At 38.9% G+C, this 22,743-nt stretch overlaps 1 protein-coding gene across 4 annotated transcripts in view; it reads left to right on the top strand.

Moving 5' to 3' along the window:
- Positions 1–22,743, top strand: part of LOC117937118 (protocadherin-15-like) — a 167,331-nt gene that overhangs the window by 37,585 nt on the left and 107,003 nt on the right. For 3 of the 4 annotated variants that reach the window (XM_034860831.1, XM_034860830.1, XM_034860828.1), the window contains exons 3-6: positions 10,604–10,618; positions 10,928–10,993; positions 17,473–17,633; positions 18,118–18,273. In XM_034860831.1, coding sequence (XP_034716722.1) covers positions 10,604–10,618; positions 10,928–10,993; positions 17,473–17,633; positions 18,118–18,273 — 398 coding nt within the window. The remainder of the gene's footprint in view (positions 1–10,603; positions 10,619–10,927; positions 10,994–17,472; positions 17,634–18,117; positions 18,274–22,743) is intronic. The other variant, XM_034860829.1, reaches the window with a different exon arrangement.

Here is a 22,743-nt window from a genome sequence, read left to right as displayed (position 1 = left end):
ACCCTTGGCAACCCGTACGTGCTTATTCTGCCTGTCAAATTTAGATGGACAAAATTTGAATAGTAAATAAGAACGATATTGATTGAAACTCCAGGTTTAAATAAATAGGTGCTGGGTAGATGATGAATCTGAAATGGAGCAAGCTTTCCTCGTTGACTGCCTGAGAGATTGTCTGAACAGAGAGAGGTCTATTTCAAAGTCTTTTTTTTTTTATGTGCTCCACACCTTGAACACTCAACCTTCCATTCCCCTCACACAGCTCTCTGAGGAGCTTTTCATCAGCTTGACAGAAACCTGGCATTAGATGGATTTATTCACTTGCTCATGCACAAAGTCATTTCTGTGATTTTTTTTTCTCCAGAAACTTTGAAAGAGAACAGCGGCAATTGTGCGCTTATCAGACAATAAGTGTGTGCTTACAGGAGGACAAGTACTTCAGTGAGAAAAGAAATGCACATGTAATCATTAGAGGGTGAGCATGAGTGGATATTTAAGGAGGATATGCATATAAGAGAACCCTAACTGTACTGTTGGGGCCCCTTTATTGGATATCTCATACAATTAAGTGTTCTTTTGTGAGGAAATGTGCTTGTGACCTTCATAAAAAGAGGAGCAGAGAATTACCATTTCTATGCAATTGATGATTGATGATCATTTTGAATTTCCTTTCTGGTGTGCTTTTTCACACTAAGATTTTCAGCCTTAAGTTGACTGTCATGCCTAGAGAAAGGAAATGATAGTACCACATAAATACATTTAGGACTTGCTGACAAAACATGGCAACATAATGGATTTCATCATCCTGGTTACATTTTTGTGCAAACACATCAACACATTTGGTTCAATCATGAGCATTACCTATCCGTTCCATATTCAGATTTTAAAAAGATTTAGCTAATTTCAATTTGAAATTCTCATTGTGTTCAATTGTCACTTTAAATTACAACCCCGACAGTTAACAGTTTCATCCCATTTCATTTTTTTTATTTGAGGGGGAAAGCACACTGAAAGGGAGAGAGAGGCCGGCACATGAGAAGAGACAGAGGAGGGAAGAATCCGAGAGCTAGGAAAGAGACAGAGATGCCCCATAGAGAACAAATGGCTGGTTAGTAATAAATGAGGGGCATCAGCTTACACTGAAGGATAAAAAAGCAGTCAAGCAGGGGAAACGCATCTGTTATTTGCGCACACACACACACACACACACACACAGGCCAGCTGGAGCGGGATGTAACTAGTGACTATTGTTCCATGGCTCCTGCATCTTTCTGTATTTCTAACCGGAGATGCACCAATAGAAAAGTTTCAAAAAAGTGACATTGTAGAAATTCTCGCCCACCACTACAGAGACTTTGGATGGTGGACGAAGGCACAAGCAATCAGGTTGGTTTGTGGTTGGAACAGTTAATGAGGGTTCACATTGGTTGGGGCATCTGCACAAAGAGGTGGAACTAATAGTACAGCATGTACTTTATACACACGTTAAGCATTAAAAAGAAGCAAATGGCACAACCCAGTTTCTTAAAAACTAGTGTTAATACACAACTAATGTGTTTTGGGCAGAAAATAATACTAGAATGTATCTGCAAAATGTTGACTGTCTTCACAGTTAATTTTTTTCCCGACAATATCCAATCCAGGCAAATAATTAGCATCTTTACAGTTACATGTATGTGACAACTCAAATCCCTTGGTTTGAGGGAGATATTTAATTTTGGGAAATATGTTTATTTGTGTTCTGTCCAAGAGTTAAATGAGCAGATCGATACTCCTCTCATAACGGTTAATTAATCATGGAGTTTAGCTTGGCATACAAACTGGAAGCAGGGGGGAAATAGCTAGCCCGGCTCTCTTCACAGTTCAAAAATCACCCAGCGGCACTTCTAAATCTCATTAACAATTAGGAATGTTCGGCCACCAAAATTATTCGTCCAAAAACAGCAAAAAAAAAAAGAATACATTTTACCGAACAATTAATTGTTTAATGATGCGATCAAATAGCAACCAGCAAAGAGTGAGAGGTGCACATGCTTTTTAAATGCAGTAAACATGTCTGCAGTGTGGAATCACTGTCAATACTGTCAAAAAAGGCAAAATTTAACACATCTCCGATCCTAAGTACTTGTCTATTCCTTGCAAAAGCACCGACATTAAGACACGCTGCATCTTACGTCATCACCCAGACCAAAGTAAACACACTTCCATTACATCGAGGAGACATTTCTCGATGTAAGACACAATCTTTCCCATCAAATGTCAAGTTCAATGTCTGTTTTCTTGGGTCAATACATTGAATTTACCCACAGTTTATAGCCTACTATACTATATATATACTGTGTGTATGTGTATATATATATATATATATATATATATATATATACACTCACCTATAGGATTATTAGAAACACCATACTAATACTGTGTTTGACCCCCTTTCGCTTTCAGAACTGCTTTAATTCTATGTGGCGTTGATTCAACAAGGTGCTGAAAGCATTCTTTAGAAAGGTTGGCCCATATTGATAGGATAGCATCTTGCAGTCAATGGAGATTTGTGGGATGCACATCCAGGGCACAAAGCTCCCATTCAACCACATCCCAAAGATGCTCTATTGGGTTGAAATCAGGTGACTGTGGGGGCCATTTTAGTACAGTGAACTCATTGTCATTTTCAAGAAACCAATTTGAAATGATTCGAGCTTTGTGACATGGTGCATTATCCTGCTGGAAGAAGCCATCAGAGGACGGTGGCCATAAAGGGATGGACAGGGTCAGAAACAATGGTCAGGTAGGCCGTGGCATTTAAACAATGCCAAATTGGCACTAAGGGACCTGAAGTGTGCCAAGAAAACATCCCCCACACCATTATCCCCCACACCACCACCAGCCTGCACAGTGGTAACAAGGCATGATGGATCCATGTTCTCATTCTGTTGACGCCAAATTCTGACTCCACCATCTGAATGTCTCAACAGAAACTGAGACTCATCAGACCGAGCAACATTTTTCCAGTCTTCAACTGTCCAATTTTGGTGAGCTCTTGCAAATTGTAGCCTCTTTTTTCCTATTTGTAGTGGAGATGAGTTGTACCCGGTGGGGTCTTCTGCTGTTGTAGCCCATCCGCCTCAAGGTTGTGCGTGTTGTGGCCTCACAAATGCTTTGCTGCATACCTCGGTTGTAAGGTATGTTATTTCAGTCAAAGTTGCTCTTCTATCAGCTTGAATCAGTTGGCCCATTCTCCTCTGACCTCTAGCATCAACAAGGCATTTTCGCCCACAGGACTGCCGCATACTGGATGTTTTTCCTTTTTCACACCATTCTTTGTAAACCCTAGAAATGGTTGTGCGTGAAAATCCCAGTAACTGAGCAAATGTGAAATACTCGGACCGGCCCGTCTGGCACCAACAACCATGCCACGCTCAAAATTGCTTAAATCACCTTTCTTTCCCATTCTGACATTCAGTTTGGAGTTCAGGAGATTGTCTTGACCAGGACCACACCCCTAAATGCATTAAAGCAACTGCCATGTGATTGGTTGATTAGATAATTGCATTAATGAGAAATTGAACAGGTGTTCCTAATAATCCTTTAGGTGAGTGTATATACAGTATACACTCAGTGTATATATATATATATATATATATATATATATATGCTGTATAAATACTATTCAAAGCCTGTATAAGTCAAATAAATGGTAATATAACTGCAAAGATTAATTGGTTAGTTGCCGATTATTTAATTAATCACCAACTATTTGAGAACTTCCGGGTTGCCGAGCATGGAGTAGGTGCGGTCGTCTTCTAGCTCCCACTATTTCCGAATTTCCTGTTTAAACCCTACTTTAATTGATTATCTGTGCATTATTGCCAATAATACCAACACTGCATTCGGAATAATGCCCATATCATGTAAAAATGCAAAAAGTGACTTAGCAGAGTCAGAGACTTCCTTAGACAGTGTTAGCAGTGGCACTAATGTTAGCTTATCGGCTACATCAATTTCATTCTTGCTCGAGCAGCACAGAGCAGGCAAAGCCGCCAAGTTCAAATCATCGAGCCAGCATGGACACTAAGCTGGACAAGATCCAGCCCATGGTCTCAGGATAGGGGCAACGTATAACCGATCTCGAGGCGAATGCAGAAGCTGTCTGCTTTTGCCTGGAGCAACTTGAGGCTACGTGCTCCTTACTGCAGGAAGAAAGCAAGTCGCTGAAGTCTAAACTATTTAGAAGGGAGAAGTTAGAGACAGAAAATTCATATTGTGGACCTACCAGAGTCAGTTTAGGTCGCACTCCCTCACGCTTTTTTTTCCCAGCTTCTCGACAAGGTTTTTAGTGATCAAGTTATCCCCTCTCCCCTGGAGCTGGCCAGAGCTCATCGTGCTTTGGCACCCAAACCTGGCCCTGCAAGAGATCGCGTCCTGTCATCTATTGCTTTCCCCATTACCAGATTAAAGAGTTGATCATTAGAGAGGCAAACTGGAATACTATGGCCACAAGCTCTAATTCTGAGGATTACAGTCAACGAAAAAATCTATTTGGGTGCAGGTATGATCAGGATAAAACATGGTTGCGTTCCGTCTCTGAAGCATCTTACTTCATCTCTACTTTGCGTGTGAGTCCGTAGTAAACTCGTTTGACTGTGAGTGTTCAAATGGACTAGTGTTCTATTCATACCCCCAGATGATTTCTTTGACTGATGTTACTTCACACTTTTTTTTCTTTTCCCTTTTGGAATAAGAAAATCAGCTAGGTGCGCGTGACCTTTTCTCTTTTTCTTTTATGGCTGCCTGTAGTGTATTGTCTAGTTTGCTTGGCTAGTTTGCTGGTTTGCTCTTGTTAATTAGACAGCTTACCTAATTAACGCCTTCTTTTTTGTTTGTATTTGAATCGGCTGGATGAGCATGGCATTTCTGTTCAGTTTTTTGTCAGTTGAACTGTTTTCCGGGTATATCATTATTCATTACGTTGCCAGGATTTTAACTGATGGATTGTACGAGATCTATATGGGAGCTAGTCCCATTTAGGAAGTAAAGCCTGGAATGTTTGTTGTGAGAATAGTAAGGGTCCTTCTGGGTTTCCTGTTTGTAGCAACATATGGGGTTGGGTTAAGGTGGGATGGCTTAGGGTTTGTTGGATGTTTAGAAGGTAAGCCACTACCTGCTGTATTTCAATTTATTTTTTGCACCCCCACCTCTTTTTTTTCTTTTTGTGTTTTTTTCTCTTTCCTTTTTTCTTTATCTCGCTATTTTGCTACTCTGTTTTTGTGCCTTTATTTTCCTCATCAAAGCAACTCTTTTGATTCTCACTGTATCTGAGTTAGATAAAGGGTAATCTGAATTTAATCAGTTGGAATGTCAAAGGGCTAAATCACCAAGTGAAAATGGGTGAAGTGTTCGCCCACCTAAAGCGGCTTGGGGCATGGATAGTTTTCCTTCAAGAAACCCACTTACTTGACTCTGACCAATGGCATTTAGGTAAATGCTGGCGGGGACAAATTTTCCATTCCAATTTCAGGGGTAAGGCTAGGGGCACAGCTGTCCTTATTGATAGTAATATTCCTTCTGAGCCCTCAAATGTTATATTGGACAAAAATTGACTTTTTATGATTGTTTCAGGCAAACTTTACAATAAGTCAGTCATATTGGCCAACGTTTAAACGCCTAATGTTGATGATGTACAATTCCGTAAGAGATTTTTTTCTCAATTGGACCAATTGGGAATTTCTCTCTTCCCCTAATCATGCCACTCTAAGCAGACCTGCTGGTCCAATCAAATTATTTCTCGCTGATTATAGTCTCTCTGATATTTACAGGTTTTTACACCCCACATAAAGAGAATAATCATTCTTTTCACATGTCCATCATACCTGCACCCAAATAGATTTTTTCGTTGATAATTCATTAAAGTCAGAAATCAAGTCGTGCAGTTAAGAAAGTATTGTTATCTCGGATCACGCTCCTCTACTCCTTTAATTGGCTTGCTCTGGCGCTGAATGTACAAGAAGGAAGTGTAGACTGGATCAGCTGTTGCTCTCCGATGAGAGTTTTCTTACACGCATCTCCACACATATTAAATTCTTTTTTGAGTATAAGTAAAACACCAGGTGTGTCCAATGCAAAAATTTGGGAAGCCCTGAAAGCTTACTTGAGGGGTAAAATTGTATCATTTGCAGCATAAAAAAAGTAAGTGTTTGAACATTCCTTTTGTCAAGTTGCCAACCAGTTGCTTAGTAACAGAAATACCCTTTACAAACATGGTGACACGCTTGGTAAACTCCTGGCCGATTAACTGCGCGGATTTCGAACGAAGCAAATTATTGCTGGAATGTAGACAGACAGTGGGTTTACAACTTCAGATCAGAAACTGATTAACGAAAATTTTTAAATTTTTTGTTCAAATTTGTATAGTTCAGATTGTACAGCAGACGTTACGGCCATGGAAACCTTTTTCAGTAAGATATGTATGCCTTTCCTATCTCAAGACCTGAGGCAGAGCCTTGAGGCACCTATTACTTAGAATGAAATTATTGCAGCAATAACATCTATGCAATCAGGTACATTTCCTGGCCCAGATGTACTACTATCTAACTTTTTCAAACCTTCTGTTGTCTTCTCGTCAAAATTGAAAATCAACACTTCTGTTGACGCTTTTTATCAATGTTTTGAACTATTTCGTCCAATTTGTCAACACTTTTGATGTTTTTTTCAAAGTTTGTCACTTTTTTGACGTTTTCAACACTACGTAACACTAACTTATTAACTTTAGTTTTACAGTTATTTTTGGACTTATTTTTTTTATTTTTAATAATTTATTGTTTAACTATTATATGCAAGCCCTTCTGCCTCTGTAACAAACATAAAGTAGCTTTGATTTGCATCGTGGGACCCAACAGGGTTGTCATTTGAGCCCACTCCTTTTTGCTATTGCAATTGAGCCACTTGCAATCGCCATTCGCAGTAACAAGAGGGATATGGAGAGGAGGAATCGAGCATAAGGTATCATTATACGCTGATGACTTACTTATGTTTGTCTCGAAGCCAGCCACCTCCCTACTGGGGGCACTTTTGTGTTGGAGGTCTTTAGTCAGTTTTCAGGCTGCAAAATTAACTTGAGTAAGAGCAAACTCTTTTCGATTAATAAAGGATTACTTAAACTTAAGTATACTGCTTTTCCCCTCAAGGTGGCAATAGATCCTCTGAGTTACCTTAGGTTTTTTTTTTTTACAGAAATTTAAAAAACCTATTTAAATTGAACTTTGTCAAATTATTGGACCAGACAATGCAAAAATTATTGAAGTGGTCTTCTCTGTCTTTTTCTCTTATAGGTAGAATAAATTCAATTAAAATGACACTTCTCACAAAGTTTCTATATCTTTTGCAATGTGTCACTATTTTTCTCCCCAAATCCGTTTTTTAGGCCCTTGATTCTGTAATGGTAAATTAAATTTGGGATGTTAAACAACCTCGGTTATTGAAAGCTTTTCTTGAAAGACCCAAAAAAACAGGTGGAATGGCCCTCCCAAATTTCCAAAACTATTACTGGGTTGCCAATATTCCTTCTTTATTGTATTGGGTGCATTTTTACCTTGACGACTCTGCTCCTGTTAGGGTTAAAATGGATTCCAGCATTATTAGCCCATTGTCTCTATCTGGCCTCTTAAGTGCCGCACTCCCACTCTCTTCTGCCATTCCTAACAGCAATCACGTGAAAACGCATTCCCTCTGAATCTGGACCCAATTTAGGAGGAATTTTGGACTGCCGATTTATTCTCTTCTTAGCCCAATTGCAACCAATCATTTGTTTGCTCCCTCAATGGTGGATGGTGCGTTTAAGATCTGGCATAAAAAAGGCTTAAAATGCATCTGCGATTCATTTTTTAATGATCTATTTGCCAGTTGTCCTTAATTGACCAAAAACTTTGGTTTAGTAAAGATGGATTTTTTTCTGGTTTCTACAAAAGAGGCATTCAATACGAAAGTTAATTCCCCAATTCCCTAATAAACCCCCCAGCCAATCCTGTCGACATGTTTCTTGCTGTTAACCCCACATTAAGAGGCACAAGTTCTTTCTTTAAAAACCTTATTTCGAAGCTGCATGGCCCCTCGTTAGCAGCAATAAAAATGATGTCGGAGGAGGACCTAGGTTCTGCCTTCACGGATCACATGTGGGATTCAGTCCTGGATTGAATAAACGTTACCTCCATGTGAACCCAACATGCTCTTGTTCAATTTAAAGTAGTAAACCTTGTCCACATGTCTAAAACCAAACTAGCTTGTATGTTCACTGATGTGTACCCGACCTGTGATAGCTGTGGGGACGCACCTGTGTCACTCTTTCACATGTAATGGACGTGTCCCACCTTGACTGTGTTCTAGACATCAGTCTTTCATACTGTTTTGGAAGTACTTTACCATCAAATTGAGAAAAAACCTTTTACAGGCATTTTTGGCATTGCTCCAAATTCAGGCTTGCCTAAAAGGAAGCTGAAGGTATTGGCCTTTACTGCCTTTTTGGCTTGTAGAATGGAAAGATCCTGCTCCTCCTTTCCACTCACATTGCATTAGAGACATTAAGTCTTGTATGAACTTAGAGAAAATACGTTACACTACCCAGGTATCTGAAGAAAGATTTTTTTTTAATATGGCCCCTCCTCCTTGACATTTTTAAAAAAAAACAACTACAATAAAATCGAAGTAGCTACCCCCTTGTCCTCCTTTATCTTATTTTACTTCAATTTATTTATTTGTTTTTTGCTCTCTCTATTGAATGTTTTTTATTTATTTAATTTTTTTTAACGTGTGTACTTCATTACTGCTATTCCTAAACTTTTCAACCTTTGTGTATTATAATTTTGACTGTGATCTCTTGTAGAAATTTCTTGTTGTAGGTCTGTTTGTAACTGGGTGGGAGGGTGGGATTTGGGGGGGGGTATGTTCTGGTTAACAAAAAAGAAAAAGAAATGTGTATGTTCGAGCGTACATTAATTGTTTTATGCAAAGTTGTCATTAAATTAAAAAACGTTTGGAAAAAAAGTCACAGACTATTTTTGGGGTATTTGAGTCATGTTTTATAAATGAAATTTTTTTTTGCATTTCTTCATTCAAGCTTCTTAAATGTGGAATTTGTTTAGTTTTTGCCCTCTTCAATGACAGTAAACTGAATATCTTTGAGTTGACAAAACAAGACATTTGAGAACATCATCTTAGGCTTCGGGAAACACTGATCGGCATTTTTCACCATTTTCTGACATTTTATAGACGAAAGAACTAATCAATTAATTAAGAAATAATCAACAGTACCCAATGAAAAACTAAAATAATCTTTAGTTGCAATTCAGTTATTTCTCTCCAGAACCTACCTCAGCCTAACTATGAATCAGTTACATCTTTATTAAAGACATTATAGAAGCAGTTAAAGAATTATTAAATAATATTGCACCTAATGTTTAAAATTATTTTTAAAAGGTCCCAAATGAGTTAGAAGTCTCATCTTACAAACCTATGTCAGTGAATAAAACAAAATTGATTCTTATTGTTTAAACGTTTGTATCCACACTATTGTAAACCCTAACCAAATAATAGATATGCTGTATCCATTTCATCTACGTTTATTTGTATATACTATATGCTAAACACAATACGGAGGCAGTTGTAATTTCCGTAGTTTATCAGAAAACCGTGAAGTTTGCTTTTATATGCCATTTCAGACTGTACCCGGCAGTAACCTGAAATAAAACTATTAATAAGAAAAACATGCAACAGTTCAACTTGGCTTGAGAGTCAGTTTTAAATCAGCCCGTCTGTTAGCTAAGAACACATTCTTTGCCTCCTTCTTAGCGGACACATTAGAAAAGCAATAATTTTTAACTGATAAAATAAACAACTTGCAATCCCTAGGACCGTTAAATCTATATTTGGGAACACTCAATATACCATCTGCCATAGCAAGAAACAAGACACAATACTATTGAATAGATTATCTCAATCTATGATGTCACCCACTTGTAGTGTTTTGTCGTAGAAGAGAAGAGAGAGAGATAGAGAGGAAGTGTGATCATTGTTCCATGAAGTCTATTTTCTAGATGAGCAGATATCCGTCTTCCAGCCTCAATGTGGGATTTTTTTCCCTAACTATCCTCGAGAGCTCAACAAAAATGTTGCCCTGTCTGGTGAATGTGGGTGTTCTTGTATTCAGAGACGAAGAATTCTTGAATGATGGTGCTGTTTCCCCCCTTCTGAATGGGACCATTTAAGGCCTTTAGCTTGGGTTCATAGTGATACAGTAATCTAAAAGCTTCTGATGGCTGTGAAAGCAGATAAAAAAAACTTACCAACATAAGCATATCAGCATTGTAGACTGTACACGCAAACATGTACCCCTTACAGCACATTTCTTATTTGCTTGTTATTTTGCACATATTTTTGAAAACCTCCACTTACTGTTTGGCTCCCGTTTTTCTGGTTGTTTTGTTGCTTTGCTATGAAAGTTAATTCTTAACTTTCATGATTTTTCTTGTCTGCTTTTTCCTCTCTTCTTCCTTTCTTTGGCTACTACCTTCTTCCTCCAATTCTCTCCTTCCTGGTGGGATGTCTCAAACGACAGACTGGCAATATGAGGGTAAGAACTATCTTCACTCTTGTCTTCTGTTAACTGTGTGTTCTGTCATTGTGCTGGTTTATTAACCCCCGCTAACCCTGCAGAGATGGTTTCGAGGGGCGACTCACTGTCAAGTCTTGCCTCCCTTACCTCACACACCACAAGCACGCACGCACATGCACGCGTACACACACACACACACACACACACACACACACACACACACACACACACACACACACACACACACACACACACACACACACACACACACACACACACACACACAATGTTAGCTCTAAATTCCCTTTTTCTTTTTTACACCCCCAGAATGTAAACTGTCTCGGTCGGGTCCTCCTGCTACCATCGTGGCCATTGATGAAGAAAGCCCCAATGGTAAAGTGGTCAGCTGTTTTAATTCTTCATTCTGTGCTGTAAAGTTGATTTAAATATAGCTTTATAACTTTAGCTACGACAAGTAAACACTTTCGTAGAATGTAAGTTTTAAAATAAGCATCACCCTTTTTCCGTATGTTAGACAAACACTGTTGGATGATTTTGACCTTTTCAGCAGATTCTGATTGGCATGGCATGCAACCTGCAGTCATTAATATTCATTGGATCTGCGCCAACTGAGTCATGGTTGGCTCCCTGTCCCAGAAGATAAGACATTGGGTCATTCAATTTGAGCTAAATCACTGTGTAGGAGCATAAACAACAACAAGATATGGGCAGATTTCTAAGTGTGCATGTTTGTGTTACAGAGTTTCAAATGTGGAGCCACAGACAGCAGCCGGTTATCTTATCTTAGCCTAAAGACTGGAAACGGGGGAAAGAATTAGCCTATCTCTTTCTGGAGATAACAAAATCTTCCTACAGCACCTCTAATACTTATTAATTAACATTTTATACACTCACCTAAAGGATTATTAGGAACACCATTCTAATACTTTGTTTGACCCCCTTTCGCCTTCAGAACTGCCTTAATTCTACGTGGCATTGATTCAACAAGGTGGTGAAAGCATTCTTTAGAAATGTTGGCCCATATTGATAGAATAGCATCTTGCAGTTGATGGAGATTTGTGGGATGCACATCCAGGGCTGAATGTCTCAACAGAAATTGAGACTCATCAGACAAGGCAACATTTTTCCAGTCTTCAACTGTCCAATTTTGGTGAGCTCTTGGAAATTGTAGCCTCTTTTTCCTATTTGTAGTGGAGATGATTGGTACCCGGTGGGGTCTTCTGCTGTTGTAGCCCATCTGCCTCAAGGTTGTGCGTGTTGTGGTTTCACAAATGCTTTGCTGCATACCTCGGTTGTAACGAGCGGTTATTTCAGTCAAAGTTGCTCTTCTATCAGCTGGAATCAGTCTCCCCTAACCTCAGGCATCAACAAGGCATTTTGGCCCACAGGATGGCCGCTACTGGATGTTTTTTACGTTTTCACACCATTCTTTGTAAACCCTAGAAATGGTTGTGCGTGAAAATCCCAGTAACTGAGCAGACTGTGAAATACTCTGACTGGCCCATCTGGCACCAACAACCATGCCACGCTCAAAATTGCTTAAATCACCTTTCTTTCCCATTCTGACATTCAGTTTGGAATTCAGGAGATTGTCTTGACCAGGACCACACCCCTAAATGCATTAAAGCAACTGCCATGTGATTGGTTGATTAGATAATTACATTAATGAGAAATTGAACAGGTGTTGCTAATAATCCTTTAGGTGAGTGTATGTTTGTGTTAATACCCAGTAGATCAAAATGATCTTATTTAACGCACAAGGTTTTGGAAGAAAGAATCACTACTTATTTTTTGATGGGGAAGAATTGAGCTATAATTAAGTTTAACAGTTAAACTGTTTTTTTGATATTTTGATTCCCCAGACCTTGATGTTGTATGTCAGATGGTTATCGGATTCTTGACGTTTGTTTGTTTAGAACTGTAATTTAAATTTTTGAGACAAATAGCTATTTTCTCTTCTCTTCTCTTCTCTATTCACATGCCACAAAACAAGGCTGTCAGAGTTTTCAGACACCTTTTATCAACCCACCAAAGGAAATATCTCCAGTGTATTTTTGGTCTCCAGAGTTAGCTCAAACTGTTTAAGACCTTCTTAGCTAATTAGTAGCTGGGTTGATGGATCTGCTATTTGGATCGTACAGAGAACCATACACAAACACACAATCCCAGAGCCTTCTTAGGAGTGTGTTTTAATGCAGGCTTGTTTGCGTAAATGAACATAGTTTTTGTGAAGTTCTGAGAAGGTTATTTTTAAAGCAATCACATTTTAATTGACAACCTTAATCATTACATTGGTTCCAAGTAAATTAAGGCTCATGTTGGCCTTGAGAAATGCCATTAAATCTTTCACTGAGGTGAAATTTACACTGACAAGTAAACCAACCTCTTATCTCCAGTCTATACATTACTGTTCACAGACAGAAACAAGTTTGCCATGTCTGTTCTTCCTACGTTTCCTACGTTTTAAATTGTGAGACCTGATCGCTGTAATCGTAACTGACATAAAAATAGATTAGCATAGCAACACCAGACAGAGAGGAGAGCCATGCATTTCATCTACCCAGTGGCCATCTCTGTATCGGTTGATGCATCCTATTAGGCTATTGAACCTTATTTCTCCTGTTTTATGTTTTTACTGTGTACTTAGATATTCTTCATTAAGTAGAGTGTTTACTGGGTATGCACATCAGCCTGGGACTCGTATGTATGAATTTAATCGCTTGCCTCCCATGTTGCCTTTATCAATATACAGTACTTCCAAGAAGACATGATTGGCTGTTTGGACTATGTTTGACTTTGATTTTTATTTACTTTTTTATCCAGAAAATCCTTTTTCATTTTTCAGTGTGTTACTCAGAATTAAATCATTTTGAAATGCAACATCAATATATTATTTGCAATATTGCACCTCTCCTTCACTGTGCCGCAGGTAAAAACCTTTTAAGCTCATTAGGCATTGACACAAGAGCATAAGTTTGGTTTCAGAAGTGGGACACAAAAGTCACACATTTTATATATTTATAGAAATCTGGAAAACTATACAAGTTTCTCGAGGTGCACTTCAATTCATCATGAGCTTACAAGTTGCAACTGAACGCACCATTAAATCCCATAAGCGTTGTTTCACCTACAACTTCGACAGTGGTCATGATGTCTCAAAGTGCGGCGAGTCTACTCTAAATACAGCAACACGTTAGACCGTCTGGCATCCAGAATTTAAACTGTGTTTAAGCCAGCTGCAAGCTGACAGTAGGCTAACGTTACCTTATGCAAAGTGTGGTGTTAACTAGCCTCACGTGCAGCGATGATACTATTGCCTGTAACATCTGTTTTGGAGCCCCAGAGGATAGCGCAGGCATTTAAGTGGCATCGAAATGAGTCACCAAAATCTGTGTTGACATTCGGCCCGATGGTTTTATTGAGACTGGGTTTCAGTGCCCAACTGTAATAGCATTATGCATTTAAATGAGTCTTTTACAATAGAATGATGTTAAAACCTCTCAGTACAGTGTGTACACATGTGTTTGTTTGTCTGCCTCTTATTGTCCAACGATAATGTGTGTGTTGTTTTGTTTGTCTCTTTTTGTGGTGATGTGTTTACTGTGCAACATTGGATGTACAAGTGTGTATTTGTGGCTGTTTTTACAGTAATCTTCCTAACAGGGCTTTTGAAGAATAATTTAGTATTGGAAGGGTTTGTATGCATATTGCTGTGTAGTGCTCTGTTGCTGTGAAATAGTGTTACAGATTTATTAGAGAATATTGCTTTAAGGTGATTATCTTGGGTGGGTGTGGGAAAAGGGAGAGAGGAAGGCTTGAGGAAGAAAAGAGGCGGAGGGAGGTAGACTAACAAGATATGAGTTAGGGATTATTGTCCTCAGGGAAATGTATAAAGAAGATATTATTAAAATTAGGAGTTTGATTTTAAAAATATCAAGTAAAAGGGTGATTATAAGTGCATAAGTGTTGGAATGGGAGTGGGGCAGACAAACGAACATGCACAGAACCTCACACATATTTAGCAAAAAGACATTAGTGTCCTATATCCACTTTAGCAGGGGTCTTCCCAACAACATAATGTACACAACCATGTATTCCATTTATCATTTAGCAGATAATGCATACAAAATTGCATGTAATAGGGTACAATCATCTCTTGCTGCTCTAACATTATTAGTGCACGGCTGTAAATATACTCAGCTTTGCTAATCTAGCTTGACCACCAATAATGCTGTAGGGGTCTTAAAGCCAAAGAAAATAGTTAGTATTCTGTACATGGATAGAAAAGCATCCAAGCTGCTATTTCCAGCAGTAGAATATATCAGCTAAGGGATTTACTCAAGTCCACATTTGGGTTAAGGTCAGCGTGAAATACGAGTAGACACATACATTAGTGTTACCATCAAATTCTAATGACACATGTGCATGAATACACAGAATATGTTCAACTTGAGCATGAATACTTACTGTGAAAAGCAACAGTAAATAGTTAAAGCATGCCTGCACTACTTTCTGGTAAACACACCTAAAGCTTTACTCCAATTATCAGATGAAATGCCCTTGGCCTTTCTTAAAAAAAAGATATTTATTGTCAGCATACACTGTATATATTTTAATGTGGTTGGGATGTGCCTGGCTGGGTGGTCCTGCCATTTGACTGAAGATGATCCCCAGTGTTGACATACTAAGACATGGATTATAGTTGCTTTAATTTTTTATAATTGTCCTTCAACATGACCTATAAATTATTTTTGTTCTTCGCTGTACCTTCTGTATACTGGTATTCACCTTGAATCCTTCCTATGTCCTCCCACCAAGAGCGGAATAGCAGGTGGATGTGATGATTACTTTTCAGTCGATGGCTCGTACCTGTCGCCACATACAGTTAAGCTAATGTCCCATAAAAATTCTATTAATGCGCCGCCACAATGCTCATTTTCTCTCTATTTCCTCCTCACATTCTCTTTATTTCTCTCAGCCTCTCAGTCAACCCAATCTTTTTTCGCCTCACTTTCCTCTGCTAACTTTCTCATTTCTCTTGCTCTCTAATTGCTCTTTGTCCCCCTTTTTCTGAGACAGTTCCTTCTCTCTGGTCTCTGTGTTGCTGTGCAAACACTCACAGCTTCATGCAGTCCTGCCTGTATGCTTTAACATATCAGTATAACTGGGTGACAGTCACACATCCCATGAAGTGAGGTCACTGTGAAAAGAGCCCAATATATTATGGTCGATGGAATTAAATTACATACAGTTACACAAGGTATAGCCATTATCTGTCTGTCTCTTCATTGCCTGCACTTGAGTTTCTTTACACAATTTCCAAGACAGATACAGAAAACCAGAAGAGACGTATAGCCACCAGATGGCAAGCAATGAAACTCCTTTAATGAATTACATTTTTTCTCCCATTTCTCATAGAAAGAAACCAATTTAATTAAATTTCTGAGTTTATTTAAAACCAGCGAATCACGGCTAGGCATTTGACATGGTTTCCATGGTAGCACAGAAGGCCATGACCCAATTTTATGTCTGGCAGATCACATCAGATACATAATGAGGTAAAGAAGGAAGTTTTGCCTGCACACACACACACACACAAGTGTACTGATCTTTGTGTGGTGTCCATTAAAGGGCAGATGCCAAGTGGAATTTGTTATACATTTTTTCTACCTAGAATCTAACAGTATAAAACACACAAACCAAAAATTGTGTCTTAGGCTGAAAACCTGCGACAACTAATAATCAAGAATACTTTTTTGCAAATGCACACAAAGGTTTTTTGGGATTAATAATGCAGAGTGCAGGGCCTGGTAATGGGTCTCTTATGATTTCAAGCTGTACAGAGTCAAGCAGTTAAACTCTTCTTCTTTCTTCCCTCCTCATATATTTTATACACCTCTTCTGTTCTAATATTTTCCATTACACAAAAAAAAAACCAGGACAGGTAATCTTGACAACCGTGCATTAGTTTATGAAACTGATAAAACACATGAATGAGCATGTGAAGTATGAATAAAAAATACCTAAAACATTCCTTGACGTCTCTGTGAAATCCAGCAGTATATTTAATCACATACCTTTGATTGGTCTTGGAGTTTTAATATTGGGACTCCCGTGCAAACAATTTGAATAGGTTGGCATCAGGGCCACGTTTTCATTGACACTGTCAATCACCAATAAAGTCAGCTGACTATCAGATTCTCCATCTGCCTTTTCTTTTGCCTGTGACGCCGTACTCTTCTCTGCTATGTTCCCTGGCTTTGCGTTTAATTGAAAGATAATATTCAGTTGACAGTTTCCACTCAGATCATGTTTTGTTTCGGTTTAATATTCATTTCGTTCCTAAATTGCTTTACCACTTGCAATTGTCATTAAATAAATCAAGTTTTAGTCCATCTGTGCTGTCTATCCTGCTAAAATGTTTACTTTTTAAGATGTCTCTTCCTCTGCAATGTTCATGTTATTGTGTGTCTTAAGTATTCAAGGTACATGTACAGAAATGGCAAACAGAGTAGCCCCCATATCTGATCAGCCTTACTTAATGTAATTTAAGTTCCAAATGCTTTTTACTCTGTCTCTCTCTTTTGTGTGCTTCTCCATCTTCTTGCCCTTGACCTTGGCTACAACCTACATGTAATTTCATATTACATACTGTAATTAATGGAGAACATGAAGAAAACCAGTGTAGTCTCCTTTTTTATATTAATAAAGTGTGATCCATGACTATTTCTCTGCAGAAGTTATTCAGATCTATTTCCATGAACTCCAGATTTTGTGTCTGCCCTCCTCCCATCTCTCTCTCTCTCTCTCTAGCTGATGGGTTAATGCAAGTGCTTTTATTGTGTCCCCAGGAACATTATTGGTGGAGAACATGCAGATAAATGGCGTGGCTGAGGGTCCGGATCGTACCATCTCTCTGTCGCTAAGAGATAACAAGGACTATTGGGTGATCCTTGACCCTTCCAAAAAAGCCCTTTACCTCAACAGCACTGGACGGGTTCTGGATAGAGATGTAAGGCGACTGAACTACTTTATTTTAGTTCTACCTCCCGAAATGTGATTTTATTTAAGGTCCCATTCCTTTTTTTATCTTGCATTACAGTATCTTCTCTTGCATACACTATTTGCTCTTCCTGGTTGTGCTCCTAAATGTCAGATAGCTTAAAAGTTTATTAAAACTGATGCGTCAGACACTGCTTGTTTCCATGTTTTTTCACATGACTACAGAGGATAAATATGGCAGAAGCAAATTTTCATGGCTGTCTCACTTTTTTTTCCGGCATTTTAAAGTGTGATAAACAAAGTTTTAGCCCCACCTCAACTCGTTAAAACAATCCTGCAGATGTTTTTGAAAGTCTGATTTGGCATAAAAAGTACAACTACAAGAGGCTGGCAGTCTTCTCTGCAATACTTCCGTTTATTTTGGTTCATTTTCTGGTTAATTATTTATTTAGCTTTCAACGATATGTCTATGCCTCTGTGTTTTTCTCTTTCAGCCCCCATCGTACATTCACTCTATTGTGGTTCAGGTTCAGTGTACCAACGAGCTAGTAGGCACGGTGATTTTACATGAAGTCCGCATCGTTGTTCGAGACCGCAACGACAACACACCACATTTCCAACAGCCAAGATACTATGTCGCCGTCAGTGAGGTAAAACACACACACACATACACACACACACACACACACACACACACACACACAGACACAGACACAGACACAATCACACACAGTTCCACGCGTGTAAATACACACACTTACTCGTTTTTCACAGAGATGTAGAGAAGTACAAACAAAATCCATAAAACTTTTTGTGCCGGAAATACTTACGTATCTGTCTGGAACCTAAATCCAGGGCCATTTATTGCACTTATCCTCAGTGCTGCTGTCTATCATGATGTCAGGTAAAGGACTCACTGGTCTGAGACCAGGAAGGCACTCCAGAATGAGTACAGTGGGTCACTTGTACTGTACCAAGCTTTTCCAATGCTGCTCTGGGGGTCATCGTGTCATAACGCTAACAATGCCAGCGTGAGAAGCTGCATAAACCTGCACTCAGAAAGTGTAGCCTGGTGTATGTGTACTGTACATACTAGAACATTTTAAAAATAAAAAAGTCCACCAAAATAAAATTGCACATGGCATTTTGCTGTCAGACTTAAGTTGCAGTGCAGTATCTGCAGGGCAAAAGGTGTTGGAGTCTTTTGGGTAGCCGAGTAAAAGGATCTAAATTTGCTATTCGGAGGCTTCCAGAATAGTCTTTAAGATGCCAATCCCACCGTTAGTTTGTCCTCCAGCGTCTGTGGGAGCAGAATTTAACTAGAGGAGGTTCAAACTGAAAACTGGACAAGGATACATGTAGCCTGCTGCCAGCATAGACCTAGGCAGACCTACTAGAATATCTCATTATGCAGTTTTCCACAACCTGTCCGACGCAATCTGTCTTCTCAACCTCTCTCTTTCTCTCTTTTCGCTGTTTTTGCAGCTTACCACACTCCCCCACTTGTGTGCCCCCTACTACTGCCAGCTCTTCATTGTGTCACCTTTTCTCAACCTCCCCACCTTTCCTCTGCCACACTCTATATATTTCTTTTTCTCTTTCCTCCTCCTCCTCCTATTCCCTCACCCTACCACCTCTCACTGCGCTCCAGTTTCTCGTTACTCCATCTGAAATAATTCCCTCAATTCATTTCAAATGACCACCATACACTTTAGGAGTTGAATCATAAAAAACTCTAAAATATGATTTCTGTGCCAGCCCAAGGTAAATGTGGTCAGTTTTCTGGTAATAAAGTAAAAGAATTTGAATATATTTATTCTGATATGGGCAATAATTAAGATTTGAGTGCAAGTCTGCTCCTTAGGCAGACAGCTATTTTCTAATTCACTTTAGTTTTCCCCCAGAACTCAAACCTAATGCAATAAATTTAAAATTGAGTGACTCTGGAATTGCAGCCAGCTTTATCTACATTAAACTTTCTTTAAGTTGTCTATTACCAACGATAATTGAGTGCAGGAATTGAGGCAGACAGATAGGCAATATGGATATTTATAAGAACGTCTAGGACAATGTTTATGAGTTTGCGGTGAAAGTTTTCAGGTACAAGGTGATCCTTATGGCTGATTTCGTGAGTTGGCACTGGTGCCGGAGTCTGGAGTTGTTTAATTAGAGCCGTGTCTGAAAGTGGCAAAGTGACAGCATGAGACATTTTGAAGACCATTGTTGGACCCGTAGGAGGCAGCGATAACCCTGTTGAGGGGAATGATGTAACAAATCATTGGTGCAGCAGCTAAATTAAACGTAATCTTAACTGTTTCTCATGCTGTTTAGAGCTAAAACTCTTTTTGACACATAATCACAGAGCACAAGGCACATGGATGAAAAAAATAAACCACGACAATGTTTGGCTGGCAAAGTTTATCCTTTCATGTTCTGTGGCAAGTGTCAACTTTTGAGTTAAGAATTTCCTTCAGAAAATGTAATTGAATGTCTGAATATCTAGCTTCTCTTTCTCTGCTAGAAAGTGAGTTATCTTTTTGCACGTGCGCACTCGGTATGCAATTTGAGGTCCGATGGCATGCCTCTTGTTAGTCAAATGAACAAAATACATCCTCCTTGTTGACATGCCCCTCCCCCTCTCCATCTACTAGTAAAAGAGAGAGTGCAGGGCCAGATTGGTTGTTTAGTTGATTATGTTAGTTTAGTCTGCCAGACTCATTGATCCTTTATCTAACTGAGGTTTGTGCCAGTTAGAATATTTGGCCCTTAGTTCCGACCATGACTTCAAAATATCAGTAACTAGAGAAATATAAATATTATTAATATTAATTAATTACTCTGGGCTGATATTTCTTAGGAACCTTACAAAAAGAATCAGAATGCTGCAAATGTTGGTTTAATTTGAAAATGGCTGGTGGATTTTAGACAAAAAATAATGTATTAAAAGAATCAAATATGAACATATCTGTCACTGTCAGTGGCTTCTTGATCTTTGGGCCTACGTTGTTAATTTCCTAGCCTAGGCCGGGACACACATTCATAAGATCTGATAGAGGACTTATTGGAATTTGACTTATCATTAAACTTACAATCACAAGTGTAGTTGACCTCAATTTAGGTCATCCAGTATGTCTGATCTGCAGTTTTCCCTGCATCCACCGTGTGTGTGTGTGTGTGTGTGAGTGCATTCATCAGTCACAGGGTGGAACGTTTTGTTGGTAACTGTGAGATGTTCAAGTCACACACGTAAATGTGCTGTATTTATGTGCCGTATTTATATAGCGCTTTTCCAGTCTTAACAACTGCTCAAAGCGCTTATACATCTACAGGGAACATTCACCATTCACACACATTCATACACTGTGGCCGGGGCTGCCGTACAAGGTGCCACCTGCTCATCAGATAAACATTCACACATATTCACACTCCAATGCGCAGCACCGGGGGCAACTCGGCGTCAGTGCCTTGCCCAAGGACACTTCGACAATGACTGCAGGGGCGGGGATCAAACCACCAACCTTCCGATTGGCAGGCAACCACTCTACCACTGAGCCACAGCCGCCCCCACACGTCTCGTCTTCATATCAGAAACAAGGAAATGAATGTGATGAATGAATTCTTCTAACTCCCACTTGGTCAGCGGTCACTGCTGGGATTGTTGCGAGTAATGAAAATGCGATAGGGGCCCCCAGTTGTCAGTCAATATCTTCCAGTCACACGGGCCCCTGATTGGTCCTGACCCGTAAGCAACCTGGTTACCTGCATGGTTCTGAAGTAGCAATCACATTGGTGATTTTCAACTTTTTCTATGAGTGAAAGTGAAAGTTTAAACTTATGAAAGCCAAAAGTCAAAATACTTCCATTGGCACACGAATGACAAGTTACTGTGAACAAAGGCACATTTAGTGTTTATTTACAGTTTCCATGCACATTTCAGGCCATAAAAACATGAAAGAAACTAATAAACATGAAAGTGTTTTTTCATTATTTAGTTTGTTTGAACCTAAAAGGAACATGGGTTAGCCAGAAACAGATACCATAATTTAATGCATGCTATCTGTCTGCAGCTAGTTTAACCCTCCTGTTGTCTTTCAAACAAATTGTCCAAAAACGTAACGTGGATGTTTCCCAACAACGCTCAACACAAGTTAAATAAATAATCAGTTCCCTACTTTCATTGAATTGGGTGTTTTTTGTCAATTTCATAGCATTTGGAGAAAAAACGATTGGTAAAAGAACTTTAAAAAAAAGTTTTTAAAAGAAAGAATAATGTCAAAGCGACTAAAACGTGAACTCATGTTAAATAACCTGACACTAATGTGTAACACTAAAAGTGTTAATACTCAATATGTGTATTGGACTAAATGTGCCACGGTTGCTCCAGCTGTTGAAACAGCAGGATCCTATCTGGGAGTAAGAGTTAGTTTACAACAGTGTATATTGTTGTATATCATCACTGTCAGGTGAAAAACCTTGTACGTCCTGAACCTTTGCTTTTCAAGAAATGAAATAGGCTAATCGGAAAACATTTTAGTGAGCTATTAATCTTAGATGAAATCAGACGAAATTGCCTCATCCCTGTTTAAATATTTGTAAAACCCACAGCTAGGGGCACCTGGGTAGCTCACCTGGTAATACATGCGCCCATGTGTAGAAGTTTACTCCTCAACACAGGGGCTGGTGGTTCGACTCTGCCCTGCAGCCCTTTGCATATCATTCCCCCCTCCCTTATGTTTTCATCTGTCCTATGAAAATAAAGACCTAAAATGCACCAAAAATAATCTTAAAAACAAACACAGACAGACATTAAGGGTGACATAGCATTAATATATTAAAAATAATCACAATATGCTATTTCTCTGTAAGTAGTGTAACAGCATTTAGCTACAAAAAGACACACTTCAGGTACAAGTTGAATTTGTTTACATTTAAAATGAACATTGGTCAGCAAAAGAATAACTAATTATGAATTAAATAATATGAATGTGAAGCTGCTAGAGGGGGCTGAGTTATGAGAATGATTTTGGACCACTGTAATTTGACATTAGCTGTTGACTGAGAACTCTTACAGACTATAAAATCATTAATATAGTAATAGATTAATAACTAAACTGTGTACA

This window comes from Etheostoma cragini, chromosome 21, assembly GCF_013103735.1.
Source record: "Etheostoma cragini isolate CJK2018 chromosome 21, CSU_Ecrag_1.0, whole genome shotgun sequence".
Classification (NCBI taxonomy): Eukaryota; Metazoa; Chordata; class Actinopteri; order Perciformes; family Percidae; genus Etheostoma; species Etheostoma cragini.
Note: the sequence above shows the minus strand (reverse complement) of the source record. Positions and strands in the feature narration are given on the sequence as shown.